This window comes from Telmatherina bonti, assembly GCF_933228915.1.
Source record: "Telmatherina bonti genome assembly, chromosome: 14".
Lineage (NCBI taxonomy): Eukaryota > Metazoa > Chordata > Actinopteri > Atheriniformes > Telmatherinidae > Telmatherina > Telmatherina bonti.
The window spans coordinates 7,388,684-7,407,716 of NC_136612.1; the positions used below are offsets into that span (position 1 = coordinate 7,388,684).

General features: G+C 46.4%; 2 protein-coding genes across 2 annotated transcripts in view; both read right to left on the reverse strand.

The window, feature by feature from the left end:
- ube2z (ubiquitin-conjugating enzyme E2Z) overlaps nt 1-4,215 on the reverse strand; it is an 11,835-nt gene extending 7,620 nt beyond the window's left edge. Inside the window, exons 1-4 of the mRNA XM_079253576.1 lie at nt 3,102-4,215; nt 1,867-1,939; nt 886-1,073; nt 693-804 (exon numbers count right to left, since the gene is read on the reverse strand). Of these exons, the coding sequence (XP_079109702.1) occupies nt 693-804; nt 886-1,073; nt 1,867-1,939; nt 3,102-3,508 (780 nt within the window). The 5' untranslated portion in view covers nt 3,509-4,215. The remainder of the gene's footprint in view (nt 1-692; nt 805-885; nt 1,074-1,866; nt 1,940-3,101) is intronic.
- Nucleotides 4,216-6,914: 2,699 nt separating this feature from the next.
- On the reverse strand, nt 6,915-18,724 carry atp5mc1 (ATP synthase membrane subunit c locus 1). The gene is made up of 5 exons (XM_079252841.1): nt 18,627-18,724; nt 16,926-16,970; nt 14,962-15,042; nt 12,397-12,575; nt 6,915-7,293 (listed from the first exon to the last, which is right to left on the reverse strand). Exons 2-5 carry the CDS (start codon nt 16,959-16,961, stop codon nt 7,179-7,181), a joined length of 411 nt encoding a protein of 136 aa, XP_079108967.1. The 5' UTR covers nt 16,962-16,970; nt 18,627-18,724; the 3' UTR covers nt 6,915-7,178.
- Nucleotides 18,725-19,033: the final 309 nt, after the last annotated feature.

Consider the following 19,033-nt stretch of genomic DNA (forward strand, 5'->3'; position numbering starts at 1 on the left):
AATATATTAATATATATATATATATATATATATTAATATATATATTAATATATATATATATATATATATTAATATATATATATATATATATATATATATATATATATATATTAATATATATATATATATATATATATGTATATATATTAATATATATATATATATATATATTAATATATATATATATATATATTAATATATATATATATATATATATATTAATATATATATATATATATATTAATATATATATATATATATATATATATATATATATATATATATATATATACACATATAAAAAAAACTGAAATTAAGAAAAATGACGAGCAGAAAAAAAAGTTTTATACATTTTTTTTTGTTTTTCATCTACAAAAATCAACAATATCGAAAAATTGTGAAAAATCACAATTTAAATGGAATTGGAATCGAGTCGAATCAGGACAAAAGCATATCATCACAGCCCTAATGTATGTGTACATATATATATATATATATATATATATATATATATATATATATATATATATATATATATATATACCTTAACAGTGACTGGAAATGAATTGATGCAGAATAATTGTTATCATTTCTAACAACAATCATAAAGTCTGAATAATATAGTTATAAAGTATGAATCTGGGATCAGAACTGACACAGAATCAGACCCAAACCAGAGAGCAGAACTTTACCTGCTCAAAGCCCGGCTCGTTGTGGTACGGGTTTTCCGTCATGAGAGACTGGATGGATATAAGGACGGAAGAGATGCTCTGGGCAGGACTCCATGCAGGACCTGTCCACGTCCTGCAGACACAGGCAGGCGGTGAGACCCACACGTCCACCTGTCCTGGTCATCATGATGAAACAAGACAGATCCAGACCTACCCCAGGATGCTGAGGCACACCTTCCCATTGCGGTAGAAGTTGGGGTTGAAGCGGACCGTGTTGAATCCGGTGGTGATGAGCTTCACCCGCGGAGGATGGATGGGGTAGTCTGGAGGGCAGCGGAACAGGAAAAGGAAGAAGCCTCCCTCATATGGCGTGTCGAAGGGCCCCGTGATCAGAGCGTGGATCTGGAGAGGATGAAAACAAGATGGATGAGAGGCAGTGCAGAAGGATGATGCTGGAGGGCTTCAGCCTGCTGGGTTCATACGCAACGATTCATACGCAACAACAAACCCTGTCTGCAGAAACCCTGTCACTTTCTGTCCTTACACATGTTTTATACATCTCTATACTTTCTCACCACCTTCAGCTCTACCTACGTCAGCAGGGATGTGGAAGTTACAATGTTCCACTTCACCGCGGTAACCACACCTGCCCACACGCCCAGCCAATCACACGGCGTTATAGAAAATATATGGTATAGAAAATAAATGGTGTAGAAAATGAATGAATGAAAAGAATATGCATTTAATCCGTTGGAGCTTCCACTGGATAAAACCTCCCATCACCATCTGCGTCTTCTCCCAACTCTGCCACCAAAGCTGTGGCAGAGATGTCCTGTCAGGACCATGACCGTTGGAGACACCCAGATTCCAGATCCGTTGGAACACAGGTGTCCACCTCCGGTCCTCCAGGGCCACAATCCTGCAGGTTTTCCATGTCTCCCTGCTCCAACACACCTGACTCAAACTAATCAGTCACTGTGCAGAACCTTGGCTGTTGTATCCATTTAATGGGAGCCAGGTGCGTTGGAGCAGGGATACATAGAAACCCTGCAGGACAGAGGCTATCGAAGACTTTGGACACCGCTGCATTAGAAGGAATAAAGACATCTGCTGGAGTGTTTCACTACACACTTCCACACCTGCAGCATCGGTCTGACACCTGCGAGGTAAAACACTGACGCTCCCACTGGCTTACCTTCGTCATGTCTTGCGGATCAGGTACCACAAACATTCCTGGTGGAGGTTCCTTGTAGATGGACATGATGTCCCTACAGACAAAGACAAGCAAACAGCTGATCTGTGGAGATAACTCAAGCTGTCTCTGATGAGACTGAAAGCGTAGCGGTCACTTAACACGTCTGTGCATATAAAGATGGCATACATTCAGCTTTTCCTGTACACTGTTGCCAACTTGTTGCTATATTCAGCGAGTTTCAAGTGACTTTTTTTTTTTTTTTCCAAAAAAGCCACTAGCGACAGAGCTAGTGGCTTTTTTCTGCTCTTTTTGGAGATGGACGTGAAAGCGGGTCTCTTTTGTTTAATTTCAACAAGCAGCCCACCGCATCTCTAAGCAGCAGCAGTCCAACTTCCAGCTGTGGGTAAGGCAGGCGATGGTCCCTGTGCTCCGTCACCAGATTGGAAACGAAACGCACTAAGCTGCTGGCTGATCCCTTCCTGCCTTATTATCAGATATTAATGTCTCCTAATGGACAGTTTAAAGCAGCTCTATGATGCTATGTCTAGTTTTCTGAGCTTTCTACTGTGTTATAATGTTTAATATTCATCAGATATATGAACAGCGCCATTTTTTATCACCATGTTTGATACGTTCAGTTTCCATGGCAAAGGAAATGACTGGTTTTAGTTTTTTTCTACTTAGAAATTTACCGGCGTCCCGGGAAAGGGACTCAATGATTGGTCATCATAAGAAGAAAGCCACGCCCACCTTCACTGCTCAGTATAACTACTCCTAGCAGTTGACCAATCAGACGCAGCCTGCAGGACAGAGGGCGGAGCTTTCTGTTGTTTCTGGCCGAGGCTGATCTGAGATAAATGAACATTTTCAGCCTGATGATGAGCCCTGTAAAAACTCCATTCTGTCCTCATGGTGTGTTTTCCACACAACTATCTGGTTTCCGTCATAAAACCAGATAGAAACCAATCAGTTGGTTTCTATTCTAGACTATGTATGAACTGAAATGATGTGTATGTAAAGAGCCCTGTGACAACACGGTTGTGAAGTAGAGCTACAGAAATAAAGCTGAATAGAATAAATGAGCAAATCAAACCAGTTCTCGTGAAGTCATCAGTCTAATACAAAGTTTTGACTTCCTGGAAGTTTGATGCCTCTTGCAGGAAGTGAGTAAAGTTTATGGGAATCTTCCTGACTCTACTGAAGAGGAAGAATCAGCTGGATGTGAGGAATATTACCTCTTTATCCTCAGGATGCACTGCTGGGAAGCCTTCTCGTTGTCCCAGTCCGTACTGAGGGTTGGGTCCCAGGACGTAGCGTGGATCTGGGACAGGAGGCCCCCTACCGCCACCCCGGCCACCTCCAGGCCAACACCGGGCAGAGGCGGGGAGGCGATCGGAGACACGGCCACGACAGGTGGCAGGGAGCCGGGGGGGAATGTGTTCCCAAAGCCGACAGGACTGGAAGTCACCGCGGAGGTTAGGCCGCTCTGGGAGGCTGACGCCGGGGGAGAGGAGGCCGGGTTGGAGCCTGGCTGAGCCCCGCTTGCTGCCGGGTGTCCCCCCGGGAGAGAACTGGGTCCCCCGCCCTGTCCAGACATGCCGAGGCCGGGGGGACAGGAGTCTTCTCCGAGGCTGTCCGCCATGGCTCCCGAGCTGAGAGGCTGTTTTAGCAGGTGCTAGCAGCTAGCAGCCCGCTTCTGGCCTCATTGATAGCCGACTTCCAGGTTAGGGTTAGCCGACTTCCAGGTTACCTCCGTGGGGCCTCCAGCCGGATCACTGCGGGACTTCCAGCCGTATCACTGTGGGGCCTCCAGCCGGATCACTGCGCAGCGGGACCTCCAGGTTAGGGTTAGCCGACTTCCAGGTTACCTCCGTGGGTCTTCCAGCCGGATCACTGCGGGGCCTCCAGCCGGATCACTGCGCAGCGGGACCTCCAGGTTAGAGTTAGCCGACTTCCACGTTACCAGGACCTCCAGCCGGATCACTGCGGGTGTTCCAGCCGGATCACTGCGGGTGTTCCAGCCGGATCACTGCGCAGCGGAACGGATCAAACGCAGCTCTTTCCCCGACATAGCAGATATTTCTTGTTATCTTAACTCTAATTTCCCCAGGCCTCCTGAAAGTCTGAAGTGTTCAGAAACCTCCCAGCGCCCAGCTTGTGGCGGCCATGGTCTCCGTGATCCCGGCTGGTGTTCTTACCGCAACACGGTGTTAAATATCCGCCTGGGAAGCGACACCGCGGCGTTAGCAGCTTCTCTCTCTCCCAAACTCCGGGATGAGGTCGCTGTCAGCCCGCTGAAGACAGGAAACCCGGGACATCCGGAGACTTCTTCCACAGTAAAACCCTCCTCCCCACGCAGGACTGAAAGCGGAAGTTGGAGACGATCCACAGTCTCGTGACGCAACGTGCGCGAAGGTCCAGATCATAGACCGTTTATGAAAGATGGACGGAACCTCCGGTGTTAAAAAGTGAAGCCAATGCGGAAGTGCATAAAACTGCAGTTCCCCCTTCATCCACTAGGGGCTGCAAAACAGAGCGAATCTCCATAGACTCCCATGTTAAAAAGACCAACTTCACAGCAGAAATAAACATGTTTACAGCAGAAATAAACACGTTTACAGCAGAAATAAACACGTTTTAGGTTTAATAGGTCAGGTTTACCTTTATGACAACTGTAGGGGGAGTGAATTTTTTCTAACTCACTCATTTAAAATAATTTAATCTTGAAATTCTGCATATTTAGGGGCGTGTCCTCTTGATTGACAGGTACTTGATCTTCCGCTTCAAGTAAGAACGTACAACAACCACAGTTTTTAGCCGGTTAACAACGTGACTTAGTTTTAGCCCTTAGCTCGGTTAGCGCTTAACCTCAGAAAGCTCGGAGTTCGCTCAATGTCAATCATCCATCACGACGCTAACAGCCCCCCTCTCAGCTCCACCTCTTTGTCCATATCTGTATTTTCTGGGTGAGACGACACGTATGCCCCTGCCAAGATGGTGATGGTAGGAACCGCCCATCGAGCTTCAATTCAGCTCTTCAGAAACCTAAGGGGGACGTCACTCCGTCCATCTCTTTACATGCAGTCTATGGTCCAGATGTGCAGCCTGTTCCAGGAAGCTTTCAGCTCCGATGTTCACCCCGAGCTTATGTTAACCCCTTCAGCTATACTGGTCTGTTCCTGTCCAGGGTCCATGACCTCTGGGCTCCACCTGTGGATGCTTTCACATCTTATGGTCCAGATGTGGACTTAGGAATGTCTGTACGTTTCCACAGCTGGTTTCAGGAGTCCTCTCAGATTCTGCAGACCAGAGTCAAGACTTTTTAAATCCCCCCAAACTCAAACTATCTTTTCGTCATCACCTGTATCAAGTCAAGTGAAAGCGAGGTTACCATGTAAGTGACCCTATGAACATCCGAGCTGGCAGATTCACCATGAAACAAAAAACTGGTTTCTACCCCTCTTCTCCCACCTTCATTATGTTTTTCTCTGTAAAGCATCTTGAGATGGCATTGCCATGATTTGATGCTATATAAAGTTGAATTGAACCTGCATGTTATCATGCCAGCATGATGGCAGAGATTCCAAGAGTGAACCTGGATGTGTTGCAGCTTCTCCATCAAGATCTCAAACAGTTCATCAGTAACTCAGAGATTCCAAAGTCTTCACATCTGAAACCATAATTCCAAGTATGTGTGATGGACAGAACAGCCCAAAATGGTGCCTCTCCTCCCTCCAAACAAGATTCATGTGTGTGTAGTCAGTGTGTTGGGTGAGAGAACTTACTGTATAACCTAAACATTTGTGGATTTTAAATCACGATGTCTTTACGCTTCAGTGGGACTGAACTGACATGTTGCTGCCATCACTACTTCATCCACATGCTTCAGTTTTAATACAAACTTCAGTTTGACATGATGCTTCTCTCTTCCAGCATCTTCAGCGTGCCTCTTTATTAAATCTCATCACCCGTATGCTTCAGCGAGAAGCTCTCGCTCCGATCGGGTATGATGCCTTGCCATTCGTCAGTGGTTGCCATAGTGAATCCAGGTATCAAAGCGCCACAGATTGTCGCTTTCGTTGTGGTTTTTAACCATAGACTGTATATAAAGAGATGGACGGAGTCTCCGTGACGCTACCTGTAGGTTTCTGAAGAGCTGAATTGAAGCTCGGTGGGCTGTTCCTATCGTCGCCATGTTGGCAGCGTCATCTCGCCCGGAAAATACAAATATGGGCAAAGAGGTGGAGCTGAGAGCGTCATGGTGGATGATTGACATCAAGCGAATGCCGAGCTTTCTGTAGCTAAAAGCTAACCCGAGATAACAGGAGCTAACCAGCTAACGGAGGTAAGCGGGCTAAAGCTAAGTCACGTTGTTAATCAGCTAAAAACCACGGTTGTTCTACGTTCTTCTGACTTGAAGCAGATGATCAGGAACCTGTCAATCAAAAGGACACGCCCCTAAATTCGCCAAAATTCGAGATTAAATTACTTTAAAACGGGCAAGTTAGAAAAAAAAATAACTCCCCCCACAGTTGTCATGAAGGTAAACCTGACCTATAAACTGAAAATGGATTTTTGAACCAGGCTGTTCAACATAGTTCTGCTGAAGTTGGTCTTTTTAACATGGGAGTCTATGGGGATTTGCTGTTATGGAGTCCCTAGTGGATGAAGGGGGAACTGCAGTTTTATGCACTTCCGCATCGGCTTCACTTAACCGCTGGAGGTTGCCGCTTGTTTTTAACAGCAGCTGCTTTGAAACCAAAAGCAGATTCTGTTGAAACAGTATGTTCAGTTTTCCATTAAAGGCGGCGAAGAATGTCTTAGCTAGAGTCCATTACCGCGGCAACAGACTCCTCGCTGACTGGTTCACCAAGTTTTTACCCATCTCCTCCATCCTGAAACACCTGTCAGACGTAGGCTGTCGTACCAACACCATTTCACAGCCTTACAAGCCAAATCAGTAGAAATGTAGGATTTGTCACTACCGGAACAGATGTGTCGTCATCTTCCCCTCTCCCCCCCATGAAGAAGAGACCAAGCCTTTTCAGTCATCCCAAAGCTTTATTCTGGACAGATTTTAGACAGAGTGAGGTTTCACATAAAACTTGAGAAAACAGGTGTAGGAGCATAAAAATGTAGAAGTGGAGGTTTGTCAACCTCTGATGCAAATATATCAGTTAATATTCATCTGCAGACTGGAATGGCCCTCCACCTTTCTCAGTTCCCATTCTGGAAACACCACCACTTCCTCCGGAGTTTAGAGGGGGGAGACGGGACAAGGCAGGAAGGGAGCTGTGGCTGCGTCTCCAGGTTTACATGGCAAACAGGATGAGGAATGCCACCATCAGACAGAAGAGACCCATGGCCTCAGAGAGAGCGAAGCCCAGGATGGCGTAGGAGAAGAGCTGCTGCTTCAGGGAGGGGTTCCTGTGGAGGACGATCACAGCCTTAGCTCACCTTTACACAGCTGGTAGCAGATATCAGGATTTAATTAGGAGGAAAACTGTCAAATCAGTTTGTTACAAGGAGCATTCAGAAGCGTTTGGGTTTTTATGGACAGACAAGTCCAGAGGCCTGAGCTGACCATACCCGCAAATGTCTCCATTACCTGGTTACCTTACCCAGACATGCAAGATCTGCAAATCTGGTTTTAAACTCACTAATCCAACCAGAGTTTCCCATCAAGGTCAGAGAGCATATGAAAGGGGCGGAGTTAGCAGCCTCTGACCAATCAGAAAACATGGAGAAACCCCGCAGAGCATCTACATCACCACGGAGGAGCCGAAATTCAGCAATATGAAGAATTTAAACACATTGGGGCTAAAAGCAACACTGTTACGGTAGCAACAACCAGGAAGTGATGCTGGGAACATAGCTGACTGGTAATGTGTAAAATCAGCAGATATATTAATTTATCAGACAATATAAATGGACAGTACTCTGATCACTTTGTTACAGTCCAGACGTTTCAGGCAGAACTTCCTGTTTGTTCTTTACATTTCATAGGAGTGCGATTTGGTTCTGCATGTGTGATTATCATTGAGCCAGTTATCCCAGATTCAGCCTGGTGGAGCTAAACAGACCTGTAACGAGTCAAGAACTCAAAACAGCCCCTGAGGAAAGACTTTCTTCATCAAAAGTATGAATCTATCCCTAATAATCCTCTCTCCTCAACGCTCCTCTCAAGACCAATGCACCAATGTCATGAGAATGGGCGGGGCCATTTTCAAGAGTACCGAGTGGTCAGGAGGTGGCGCTTTTATACACATTAGCTGCATTACCTTTACGTCTAGAATTGCGCAAATACTACATGTCGCAATAAAGAAAAAGCTAGAGGAAACACCTACATTTGGGGGAAAAAAAGTCTTTATGCTTATGGGGTGGTTTTTCAGATGTTTCAATGTAGAAACGTATCACAAAAGTGTAATGGAAACCCTTTTTTGCATTTAGTGTCCCCCGGACGTGACGTGGGGGTCATGACCAGTTCCTTTCCGATGAAGACGACGCGGTGTGGAATAAACAGCGAATTTCAGAGTTTTAGAACTGACGTGTCTGTAAAGGGCTCTGAGACAATGTTGTGAAGTGACGCTTGTAGCAACCTCACAAGGCCGAACTGACCCCAGAATCAGATAAGAACTCAGGATTTTCTACTTCAAAAAGGAAGTCCATCCACGTGTCTCCGAAACAGAGATCCATGGAAGCCATAAAATTCAGATCCATCTCAATACCATAGAGACCCTTTTGAAGTTGGACCCTGAGGTAAGAGTCTGTTGTTCGTCCCCCCAGGAGGTCCCTCTGCATACACCACACACAAAGACCAGATTCCAGAGCGGGACCCTTAAGCTCTGAACAGGTGAACCCTCAGCACACCTGGATAAATGGACTCTCCTTCCTTTCTCAATTAATTCAAGACTAACCGTTTTTCAGATGTTAAATCCCAAGAAGTTAGCAAATTAGTTAATTTCTGTAAATCCTTGGATGGAGCAATGGCGCCATCTAGCAGACACCCTCGAACAGGTTGATATGCACATTTCAGTGTTTACAATTACATGTTGTTATTAACGACTAACTCAAAGTAAGAACGTGTGGAAATGATTTCTTGACCCACTAGATCCGTGGAAAGGGAAAATCCTTGATGAAATGTATTTAAAATGTCTTGAACCTGCTAACAAACCATTTTTCCCTTGACAGCAACAAACAAACTGTTTCAATGTTCATTGTGATAAGAATCATTTATACTATTGCTCATCTAGAAATGGGTGTTAACAGACATGTTTCGAGGTTGGAAAAATGTGAATTTTACTTCCCTAAAACTTAGTATTCTGACCAAACTTTAGACCCCATGTTCCGCTGACATCCCGACGTTCTGATTGGATAACCTAAAGTCCACCCCAGAGCGCCGGCAAATTTAACGGCGTGCCTTCCTGAAACTTTTTCTTGTCGTCTTCTTTTGCTTTTACTCTTCCTTTTTACTCCTCTTATTTCGTTGTGGCGTTTGCTTTCAGTCTAGTTTGTGTTTTCAGTGTTTGATTTTTTTAAAAAAAAACAAACAAAAAAAAACACACAGTTAAGTCCGCTTGCTCGTCTCGCTTAACACCAGAAACCTCATCCAATTCTGGCTAAACAATTTTTGCTTCTGGGACATCATCGAAGTCGCTCTCCCGGCCTAACCAAGACTGATCGATAACGGACGACCCGCACGTTACTTTTTCCAGCGATCCCAGGACTTTGCCGGCACCCGCGACCCGTGGATTCTTATCGGGGTTGGGTCCAGCTTCAGACGTCGAACCAGACCGTTCCAGACAGGCTCCTGGCTTCTGCGGAGGTCCAGTTGGACGAGTATCACAAGACGACCACTGGGTTCTTGTCTACTGGCTCCAAGCGGATCGGGTTCCGGATCACCGGGCACAGAAGTAAGGCTGACCAATTTTCTTTGATTCCGATCAAGCTGGTGTCTCAGTAAGCAGATAATTTAGTGGACCCTGACTCCTGAAGCTGCCCTTTTAAACCCCCTCCCCCACACAGTATCTATCCGCGTGATAACTAGCCTTATATCAGGGTAGGCCGATTTCATTAGACTTGCCATCTTTCCAACCTTCCTAGTTGTTCAGGCATGTAAACTGCTTATATAACTGTACTTTGGGAAATTTTATTTTACATTTTTGTTGTTGGCTTGGCTCGAGCTTTTCATACTCTCTTATCTCGGCTAATTTATTATTTGATGCTTGCTGCCTATGATTTCTGGTTTATCTGATTAATTTCATTTGTGCTTATTGATTTTAATAAAGTATGTTATTTTAAGAAGTTGTGGTAGCGTGATCAATCTTTGAGAAGTGACTTGTTCCCTCTGACGAGAACTTACTCCAGTATTGATTCTGAGGCTGATGGTTATCTGTTATTAGACAAATATTATTGTCATTACGGTAGACCCTGTCTGACCGGATCACAAATTTAGGGCTGGGTGGTGTCCCGAGGTTGTCCACTTGTCTAAGGACACAGCAAATTAATAATAAACACCCACTGTCACTCTGACATTGTATCACGGATAAACGTTAAAGATAACGCGCTACACGCTATACAAATAAAGCTGAACTAATTTGAATTTTAGAAAAGAAAATGAGGGAGAAAAGCTTTGGAAATCTGTAGGAAGCAGATTTCCAAAGCACAGGAAGCACAGCAAGTAGAAAACCCAGAAATAACGCTACATGGCTGCAACTCTTGTACAATCTCGTCCGGTTGAGGATGAGGCTTAGAAATCGCCTATTTTGCAAAAAAAAAAAAAAAAAAAAAAAAAAAAGCAATGGAAACGCAACTAGTGATCTTATTTGAAACATAACTACTCCAGAGCACATAAGCTATTCAGCATAAGTTACCATGGTGATTTACTCTGAAGTGAACCAGCATCCAGCATCTTTTTACCCTGAAGGTACCTCCATACGAGGAAGTCCAGCTTCGTAGTACAGGCCTCTGGACCAGACTTACTCCTTATGGAAGGTGGTTTTAGCCTAAATAAAATCTAATAGTGATTCTACAAAACGTGAAAGCAGCTGCGTTCCATCCCGGTTACAGGAGGTTGCTGCTCCGAACTTTCACCAACACTTTTTCCTGAAGGACAAAGGTAAATATGAAACATGCTCGATGTGTTGGATTTATTTATGGTTCAACGTAAATAGTGGAAATAAATTTGTTCGGCTACTGGAACAACTGTTTACTGAACAGAGTATAAAGTAGTAAAGATGTAGCCAGGGAGAGTGAAAAACCTTCAATGTGGGGAAAAACGTTGCATAAAAAAATCGTAATCTAATCGTGATGTACCAAAGATCGCACACCCCTACCGATATCAGCCAGTGTCATTGGTTTATACTGGTCACATGACACGGGTCTAAAATCATTGGTCTAAAATGAAAAGATGACAGATGTCATCTTGTCCAAGGACGGGACTCCGAGGAGATCGTTCAGTAAACGGTGGTTTTATAAGTTTGTCTGAAGCGCCGTCTCTAGAGGAGATCTCCAAGTATTAACTGGATACCTTTCTGTCTGTCCCCTCCACATGAAGACGATGTTGCCCTCCACATGGACGTGTAACAGTCACATGGGCCATGATGTAGCGACGTCACCAAGCCCTGATGCGTGCCGAGTCGTACATGTTGCTGCTGCAACCGTGTTGAATCTTACAATCCAGACTGGCTGCGTTCATACTCTAAAACCTCCACCCCACCACATAACCCAAACATCGCAGTTCTGGTCCGGTCCAAAGGTTTCAGGCTTTTTCAGAAGGGTTTGTGGACCCTTCATTCACAGCTAGATTACCGGAACATTTCACCCCAAAAACACGGAGAAAATTAGGCTTTCGGTTCACCTTAACGTCTCACCTGACATGGAAAAACAACAAGCATCAGCAGCAGAACCAAACCATCAAACTGGATGAAACTGGATGATGGGACGTGTTTGACTAGTCCGCACTGGTCAGATTGGTTTCATCAACAGTCCGGACTGGTCAGGCTGGCCCGGCGACCAGTCCGCACTGGTCAGATTGGTTTCATCAACAGTCCGGACTGGTCAGGCTGGCCCGGCGACCAGTCCGCACTGGTCAGATTGGTTTCATCAACAGTCTGGACTGGTCAGGCTGGCCCGGCGACCAGTCCGGACTGGTCAGGCTGGCCCGGCGACCAGTCCGGACTGGTCAGGCTGGCCCGGCGACCAGTCCGGACTGGTCAGGCTGGCCCGGTCTGATTAATTTTAAAACTCCACTTATCAAGCTCAGTTCCCAGCTACAACACCAGTGATGTGTTCAGGTGTAAACGGACCATTTCCTGGTGCCTGATGGGACTTCAGGCAGCTGTGGCGGCCAGTTCAGCATTAGCTGTGGGAACCGCGCGGCGCCAGCGTTAACGCTTTACGTGGAACTTTGTTCCGTTTGCAGCCGACAGCTCACCAACCAACTGCTTACTTCAGTCCCATGCTAGCCCACCCGGTTCTGCTCCTTCCACATCAAACATCCCTGCAGGAGGTGATGGTTCTGAGGGGTACCTGGCATAGCCGATGATGAGGCTGCCGAACACCGTTCCGATTCCAGCTCCTGAACCAGCAACTCCGACCGTGGCAGCACCAGCTCCGATGAATTTAGCAGCGGTGTCGATGTCCCGGGTGACAGCGCTGGTCTGGAAAGAGCGGGTCAGGACGGTGGACTGGCTGGCTGGCAGCAGGGCCTGATGGCGGAGGACAATCAGACAGGAGGACATTTTAAACACTTAAACAGGATTAGTAAAAACATTAAAGACTGGAACCCTGCGACAGACATCAGGATTTATACCGGAACACACCTGGTTACCAACGCTACTGTTCATGTCGGACAGGAAGCCAGACAGGACATTAACCTCAGTTTATACAGGTTTTAATGAAGAGACCTGATGTTCAACATCAAACGGATTCTTCCGGTCCTGGACGTTCTGCGTAGATGCAGCTGCAGCGCACGCAGCGAGCACCGTTACGGCTGAAGGCAGGTGGAACAGAACACACTGGTTTCCAGTTATGTTAAGTTCCAGTTTCTGCCCAGCGTCCCAGTACGAGATGCATCATCACTGAAGTAACAACGGTTCTGTTCAACAATTTTGTCTCAGCAGTTCAGGCATTTATGGAAAATGAGTCGAAGATGAGGGGTGAAGTGGGGACTCGCGGCGGCGGCGTGGGGTCTAGGTTATACATGTGGAAACGAAGCTTTGCCTCTAAACTCTGCAGAACAAGCAGCTACAACCAGAAAGTCTCCTTTAACTGCCCGTGTTTGTTTCTACTTGTGATTTTATCTGTGGAAAGCGATACTGTAACACACGAGGCTCAGGAGAATCCCAGCCAGGCGTCGTGTTTTAACTGAAAGAGAACAAAGGAGCAGGAAATCTGCCTGAAGACGCTGCAGGTCTGAAAGGTGCAGCGATGTGGAAATGAATCACTCTGATCTGCAAATCACGTCGCCTTAAGTTGTCGTTAGAGAGGTCGCAGCCCAGCGTTAAGCGTGTAGGCTGCTGCTGGCTGGCGTGACCCCGGATCAGCAGCAGGACACTGGTGGAACGTCTTAAAACGTCGTTTCTGTTTAATGACAGTCATTCTCGTTGAAGGAGGGTAAAAAAGAAAAAGGACATCAGCTGTTTGGATCAATGTCTGCATGGTAGCAGTTTTCTTGCAGCGAGCAGAGCTGCATGTGGAGGTGAAGCAGAGTTCACACCTGCCCAGCGGGGCTGAAAGTAGGGCTGGGCGATATATAGAATATACTCGATATATCGTGGCTAGTCCCCTGTGTGATATATAAAATGCCTATATTCGTCATATTGGAGTATCCTGTTGTCACGCAGGTGTTTTTAGCTGTGGGCGGGGTTTCCTCCCTCCTCCTCGACTCTGCACCGCTTTGCACAGAGAGTTAAAGCAAGCGCACCTCGTTACGTACATAACGTGAGCTACGTGCTACGTCATGAGAGACAGCGTGGAGCCACTTTCTCACTAAATCTGGCGACTTCTTGTGAAAAGCAACAAATCTAGCAACTTTTACAGGAATTATTGGAGACTTTCCTGGTGTTTTGGCGACTGACTTTAAAGCGCATATTGTAAAGTTATTGTCAGAAGGAGAGTCTCTCCCCGTCCTAAAGTCGCTCCGGCTGCAGCTGCAGCCAGTCAGAGGAGCAGAGAGGACACCTGCACGACTCCACCTACAGTCACAATGAACAGCCAAATCCACCACTGATCCCGCTCTGGATTACAGAGTGGGACGTAAATTACAACGTTTTTCACGTCACAAAAAATAATTCATTCTATTTGATTACATTCACAGCCTCTGTCACTTACTCACCTCATCCACTGTGTGTGACACAAGCATATTTATCTAGCTCCTCATGTCTCTAGAAAGTACAGAAAGCAGTGGGAATCAAACCCTGAATTAAAAACTGGCTGAAGCCGTTTATTGGAGACGATACGAGGACATTCTGCCTGGATTATAAGACTGATTTCTACGCTAAACTCTGCGATTAAAAAAATACACGACAACTCAAAAACGTATCCATAAAGCAAAGCCTTATAATAGTTCATCATTTGAAAAGTCCCCCCTAGAGCACCTATTTTCATACGTTGTATTTATTACATCATGCAAAGTCACTTTATTTTGCTTTAAAATGACATTTTTCTGCCGCTGCTTTAACTGTTCAGTAAATACGGTTTTGATCAGTTTGCTTCGTTACAATTTCATCCTTTTGGCAGGAATGTTTAAAATCAGCATATCTTAATGCAGTATGAACAGTTATGTTTTAATGGAGACACAAAATCATCTTACTGATGGGATTGTCTGCACCAAAGCATTCATTCAAGGCTGAGGTAAATATCGAGATATATATCGTATATCGTGACATGCCATAAAAATATCGGGATATTACTAAAAGGTCATATCGCCCAGCCCAAGCTGAAAGAGACCTGCAGCTCAGGTGATGGAAACCAGACTTCACTGCAGGACGCAGGATGAATCCTGCTGGGAAACTTAGGATGCTGCCAGCATGTCCACTTTCTGCCAACTTATCCAGTCTTCAGACGCTTCATCAGATCAGAGGAAACACCAACCTGCTGCTCGACTGTGGCTTCAGGTCTGTTGAGGAGGGAGACTGAGACTGGCCGGGCGAGGACTCTGGACCCTCCACGCACCTGAAACAAGCAGGGAAGTTTTATTCCTTCTCATCAGCAGACTTTTCCTCACAGCTGTAAGAAGAGTTTTAGGTTGTGTGACAGTAAAAACTGAACTTAATGAACCAGCTGGTCTTCTTGGAGTCTGTCCACCATCCTGCCATGCTATATATTCACAACCATCACATGGATACACAAAGAACCACAAGACCTTGTTCACACCTGATCTTTTCAATCCAGCTTTCAGACAAATGAGAAACTCTGCAGTTATGCTTCAGAAAGTCATCCTGACATCTCTGGTTGAGTCTGCAGAACCTGGAAAACTGATCAGATTCAGCTCATCGTGTCAGAATATCTCAGCTTCAATCAGCTGATGTCCTGCAGAAACATTTCAGATGCTGGACTTGGTTCTCTAGTCAGCATGCAGACATCATGTTTCCATGGAAACGTGACGGTTTCAGCCTCAGCTGTCAGATTCTGAGGCTAAAATGATGTAAAATGTATGGATAGATGAAGCGGCATAAAGAGCAACTAGAATTTAGTAGAAATAACACACACACACTTTCCATGTTTCCACACGTCTTCCTGCTACTGTCTACCTGCTGTCCTCACTGCAGCACCTCCACCTCAGCTTCATCCCAAACGTCTTCCTGCTACTGTCTACCTGCTGTCCTCACTGCAGCACCTTCACCTCAGCTTCATCCCAAACGTCTTCCTGCTACTGTCTACCTGCTGTCCTCACTGCAGCACCTCCACCTCAGCTGCATCCCAAACGTCTTCCTGCTACTGTCTACCTGCTGTCCTCACTGCAGCACCTCCACCTCAGCTGCATCCCAAACGTCTTCCTGCTACTGTCTACCTGCTGTCCTCACTGCAGCACCTTCACCTCAGCTTCATCCCAAACGTCTTCCTGCTGTCCTCACTGCAGCACCTCCACCTCAGCTTCATCCCAAACGTCTTCTTGGCTTTATTCCAGCCATAGAGGATCATTATTTTCCTGCTTTTCTCATCACTTGTTGATCTTTGGCTGCTCCTGATTGGACGTTACCGTCAGTTTAAGCTCTCTGATTGGTGGAAAGTCTGACAGGAAGTGTCTTCATCATCATGTCCAGGTGGAAATAGAGGTCTCTTAGCAACATGGTAGTGATGGTGATGAAGATGTGATTAATAACGGTGTTATCATGGATCACTGTGGATTTCCCATACAGAGAACAGGTGTCGGACTCCAGTCCTGGAGGGCCGGTATGCTGCAGGTTTTTGTTGTCTCCATGCTCCAACACACCTGACTGAAATGTATAAATATGTTGACAAGAAGCTGCTGGATCCATTTGATTTGAATCAGCTGTGTTGGTGGATGGAAACAACTAAAACCTGCCGGATACCGGCCTCCAGGACTGGAGTTTGACCCCCCTGATAGAGTCTCTGAATAAACACTACATGTTGAGTCCGGATTGTAAACCTCCTGGACGGATAGAAATCCTGGAAACTTTTACAATGGCTGGAAAAATCAGCTAAAGAGTAAGCTGGCCTGTACAAGAGGTTTTCTTTATTCAATCAGCTGTAGAGCATCTGGCCTCAAGCACCAACCAAACCTTGGTGACGTGCCGCTAACTTTCTTCTTGTTGTACCGGTGAGCCTCACACTTCCCTGCAGACTCATCGCTCTGCATGTCTGTTCATTCCCTCCTTACTGAGCTTCCTAAAGTTACCCTGAGGCAGAAAAATGAATAAATCCAGAGCTACGCAGCTTCAGTAAAAGTTAAGATCTGCATCTAGTGAAGGACCAGGCTGACAAACTGCTGGACAGACCAAACCATGTTCAGTCATGGACACACTTCTGTCCACCAGAGGACACCTGCAGAACTATCGACGCTTGTTCACCTGTTAACAACAACAACAACATACCGTAAAGGAAGTGACCAGCTTGGAGCAGGCGTACATGACTGGAACCTGGAGAGAGAATAAAAACAAAAGTTAGAAACCTTAGATTGATGGTGGCAGAGGATCTCTGTCCTCCACATGTACACATCTGGAACACATCTGGATCCAAACATGTCAAACAGCTGATATTAAAACCACTAAACGTCTCCAGATCCAGCTGAAAACCTCTGCAGACACAAAGTCTGAAGGTCTGAATGGTTTCTGCACATCTGAAGCAGAGTGGAGTTCACCTCAAGCTAGGCTGGTCTGAGACGACGAGACGGGGACCGAGACGGTCTCAGACGACGTGACGGGGACCGAGACGGTCTGAGACGACGAGACGGGGACCGAGACGGTCTGAGACGACGAGACGGGGACCGAGACGGTCTGAGACGACGAGACGGGGACAGAGACGGTCTCAGAAGACGCGACGGGGACCGAGACGGTCTGAGACGACGTGACGGGGACCGAGACGGTCTGAGACGACGAGACGGGGACCGAGACGGTCTCAGACGACGAGACGGGGACCGAGACGGTCTCAGACGACGAGACGGGGACCGAGACGGTCTGAGACGACGAGACGGGGACCGAGACGGTCTCAGAAGACGAGACGGGGACCGAGACGGTCTCAGACGACGAGACGGGGACCGAGACGGTCTCAGAAGACGAGACGGGGACAGAGACGGTCTCAGAAGACGAGACGGGGACCGAGACGGTCTCAGAAGACGAGACGGGGACCGAGACGGTCTCAGAAGACGAGACGGGGACCGAGACGGTCTCAGAAGACGAGACGGGGACCGAGACGGTCTCAGAAGACGTGACGGGGACCGAGACGGTCTCAGAAGACGAGACGGGGACCGAGACGGTCTCAGAAGACGAGACGGGGACAGAGACGGTCTCAGGGGAAACTAAAGAGAACATCTGTAAACATTAAGAGTCCAGCAACCAGTTCCCAGCAGAACTGGACCTTTAGTGGACACCTGAGGACCCAGTCCCAGGGACACCACGTCAGTCCGGCTAGACTGGGACCAGTCTGCTACGGTGTCATTAACCATATATGAAAGGGTTACAATAGAATAAAACAGAACTGGATAACCTTGCACGCGTTAGTCCAGGTCTTGGTCTGACTGTCCTCTGAGACGCCGGAGCTAAGCTAAGCTAAGCTAAGCTAAACTAAGCTAAGCTAAGCTAACTAGTCTGCAGACCTGAAGGTCAAAAACCCCGGGGGCCTACAAACCAAACACTGTCCACCACTTCACCGAACCAGAAAACCTGTCCATGCCCTGATGCACCAACATAAGGGTAGGAACACCACCGGAACCGGCGGCGGGGTCCTTGCAGAACCGGGACGTCTCGGAGCAGCGGGACCAGGCCCTAAACCAGATCCAGGGTTTGTGATCCTCATAGCGGGTCGGTGCGTGACCCGGGCCTTCCTCTAATCACACACTGCTTTTAGTGAGCTCTGTTCTTGTGTTTATCTGCTACAAATGCACATAAAACCTACCAGCAGTCCCAGAGACAGTCTGCAGAGCGGAGATGTTTAAAGGCCGGCCTAGCACCGGAGCAACCGGCTGAAAGACACGGTCCCACAGCCCCAGCACACAATACATCCATAACGGAACATGCATTTAAACAACACAATCAAGTAAAACAAAAGATTAATTCATGAACAGAAGTAATTACTACCGATTTGTTCGAGCTTCCAGAGGGTCCGGAGGTCGCTGCTCTGGTGGACAGCTGCTGTTGAGGAGAGTAGGCTTACACGGTTGGTCACCTTGTCATTTATAATCTCTGTATGTGTGTCCTAAACGCTCATTGGTCAGAGAAAACCCGCCTTAATTCACGATTGGAGTATTTTCATGTCTATCCAGCTTCTAAGCCAATTGCGTAGAGGAATATTGAATCACTAGGTTATTGATTGGTCGAAGTATTTAAGAAGGCGGGAACTAGGGAACGTTCATTAAATTGATTGGACAATGTCATTAGAAGAAGGGGGCGTCCTTTCAATGTGTGCTACGAGCCCGCTCAGGAAGCAGCGTCTCTACTTCTTCTTGTTTTATTCAATCAAAACTTTAAAATGCAATACAGAAACT

Excerpts from the sequence above, each read along its gene's own strand:
- atp5mc1 (XM_079252841.1), bottom strand. The coding sequence starts at position 16,961 with ATGTACGCCTGCTCCAAGCTGGTCACTTCCTTTACG. Across the intron at positions 15,043-16,925 it reads AGCTGGTCACTTCCTTTACG|GTGCGTGGAGGGTCCAGAGT; the intron begins GTATGTTGTTGT and ends TGCTTGTTTCAG. Across the intron at positions 7,294-12,396 it reads CTCATCATCGGCTATGCCAG|GAACCCCTCCCTGAAGCAGC; the intron begins GTACCCCTCAGA and ends CGTCCTCCACAG.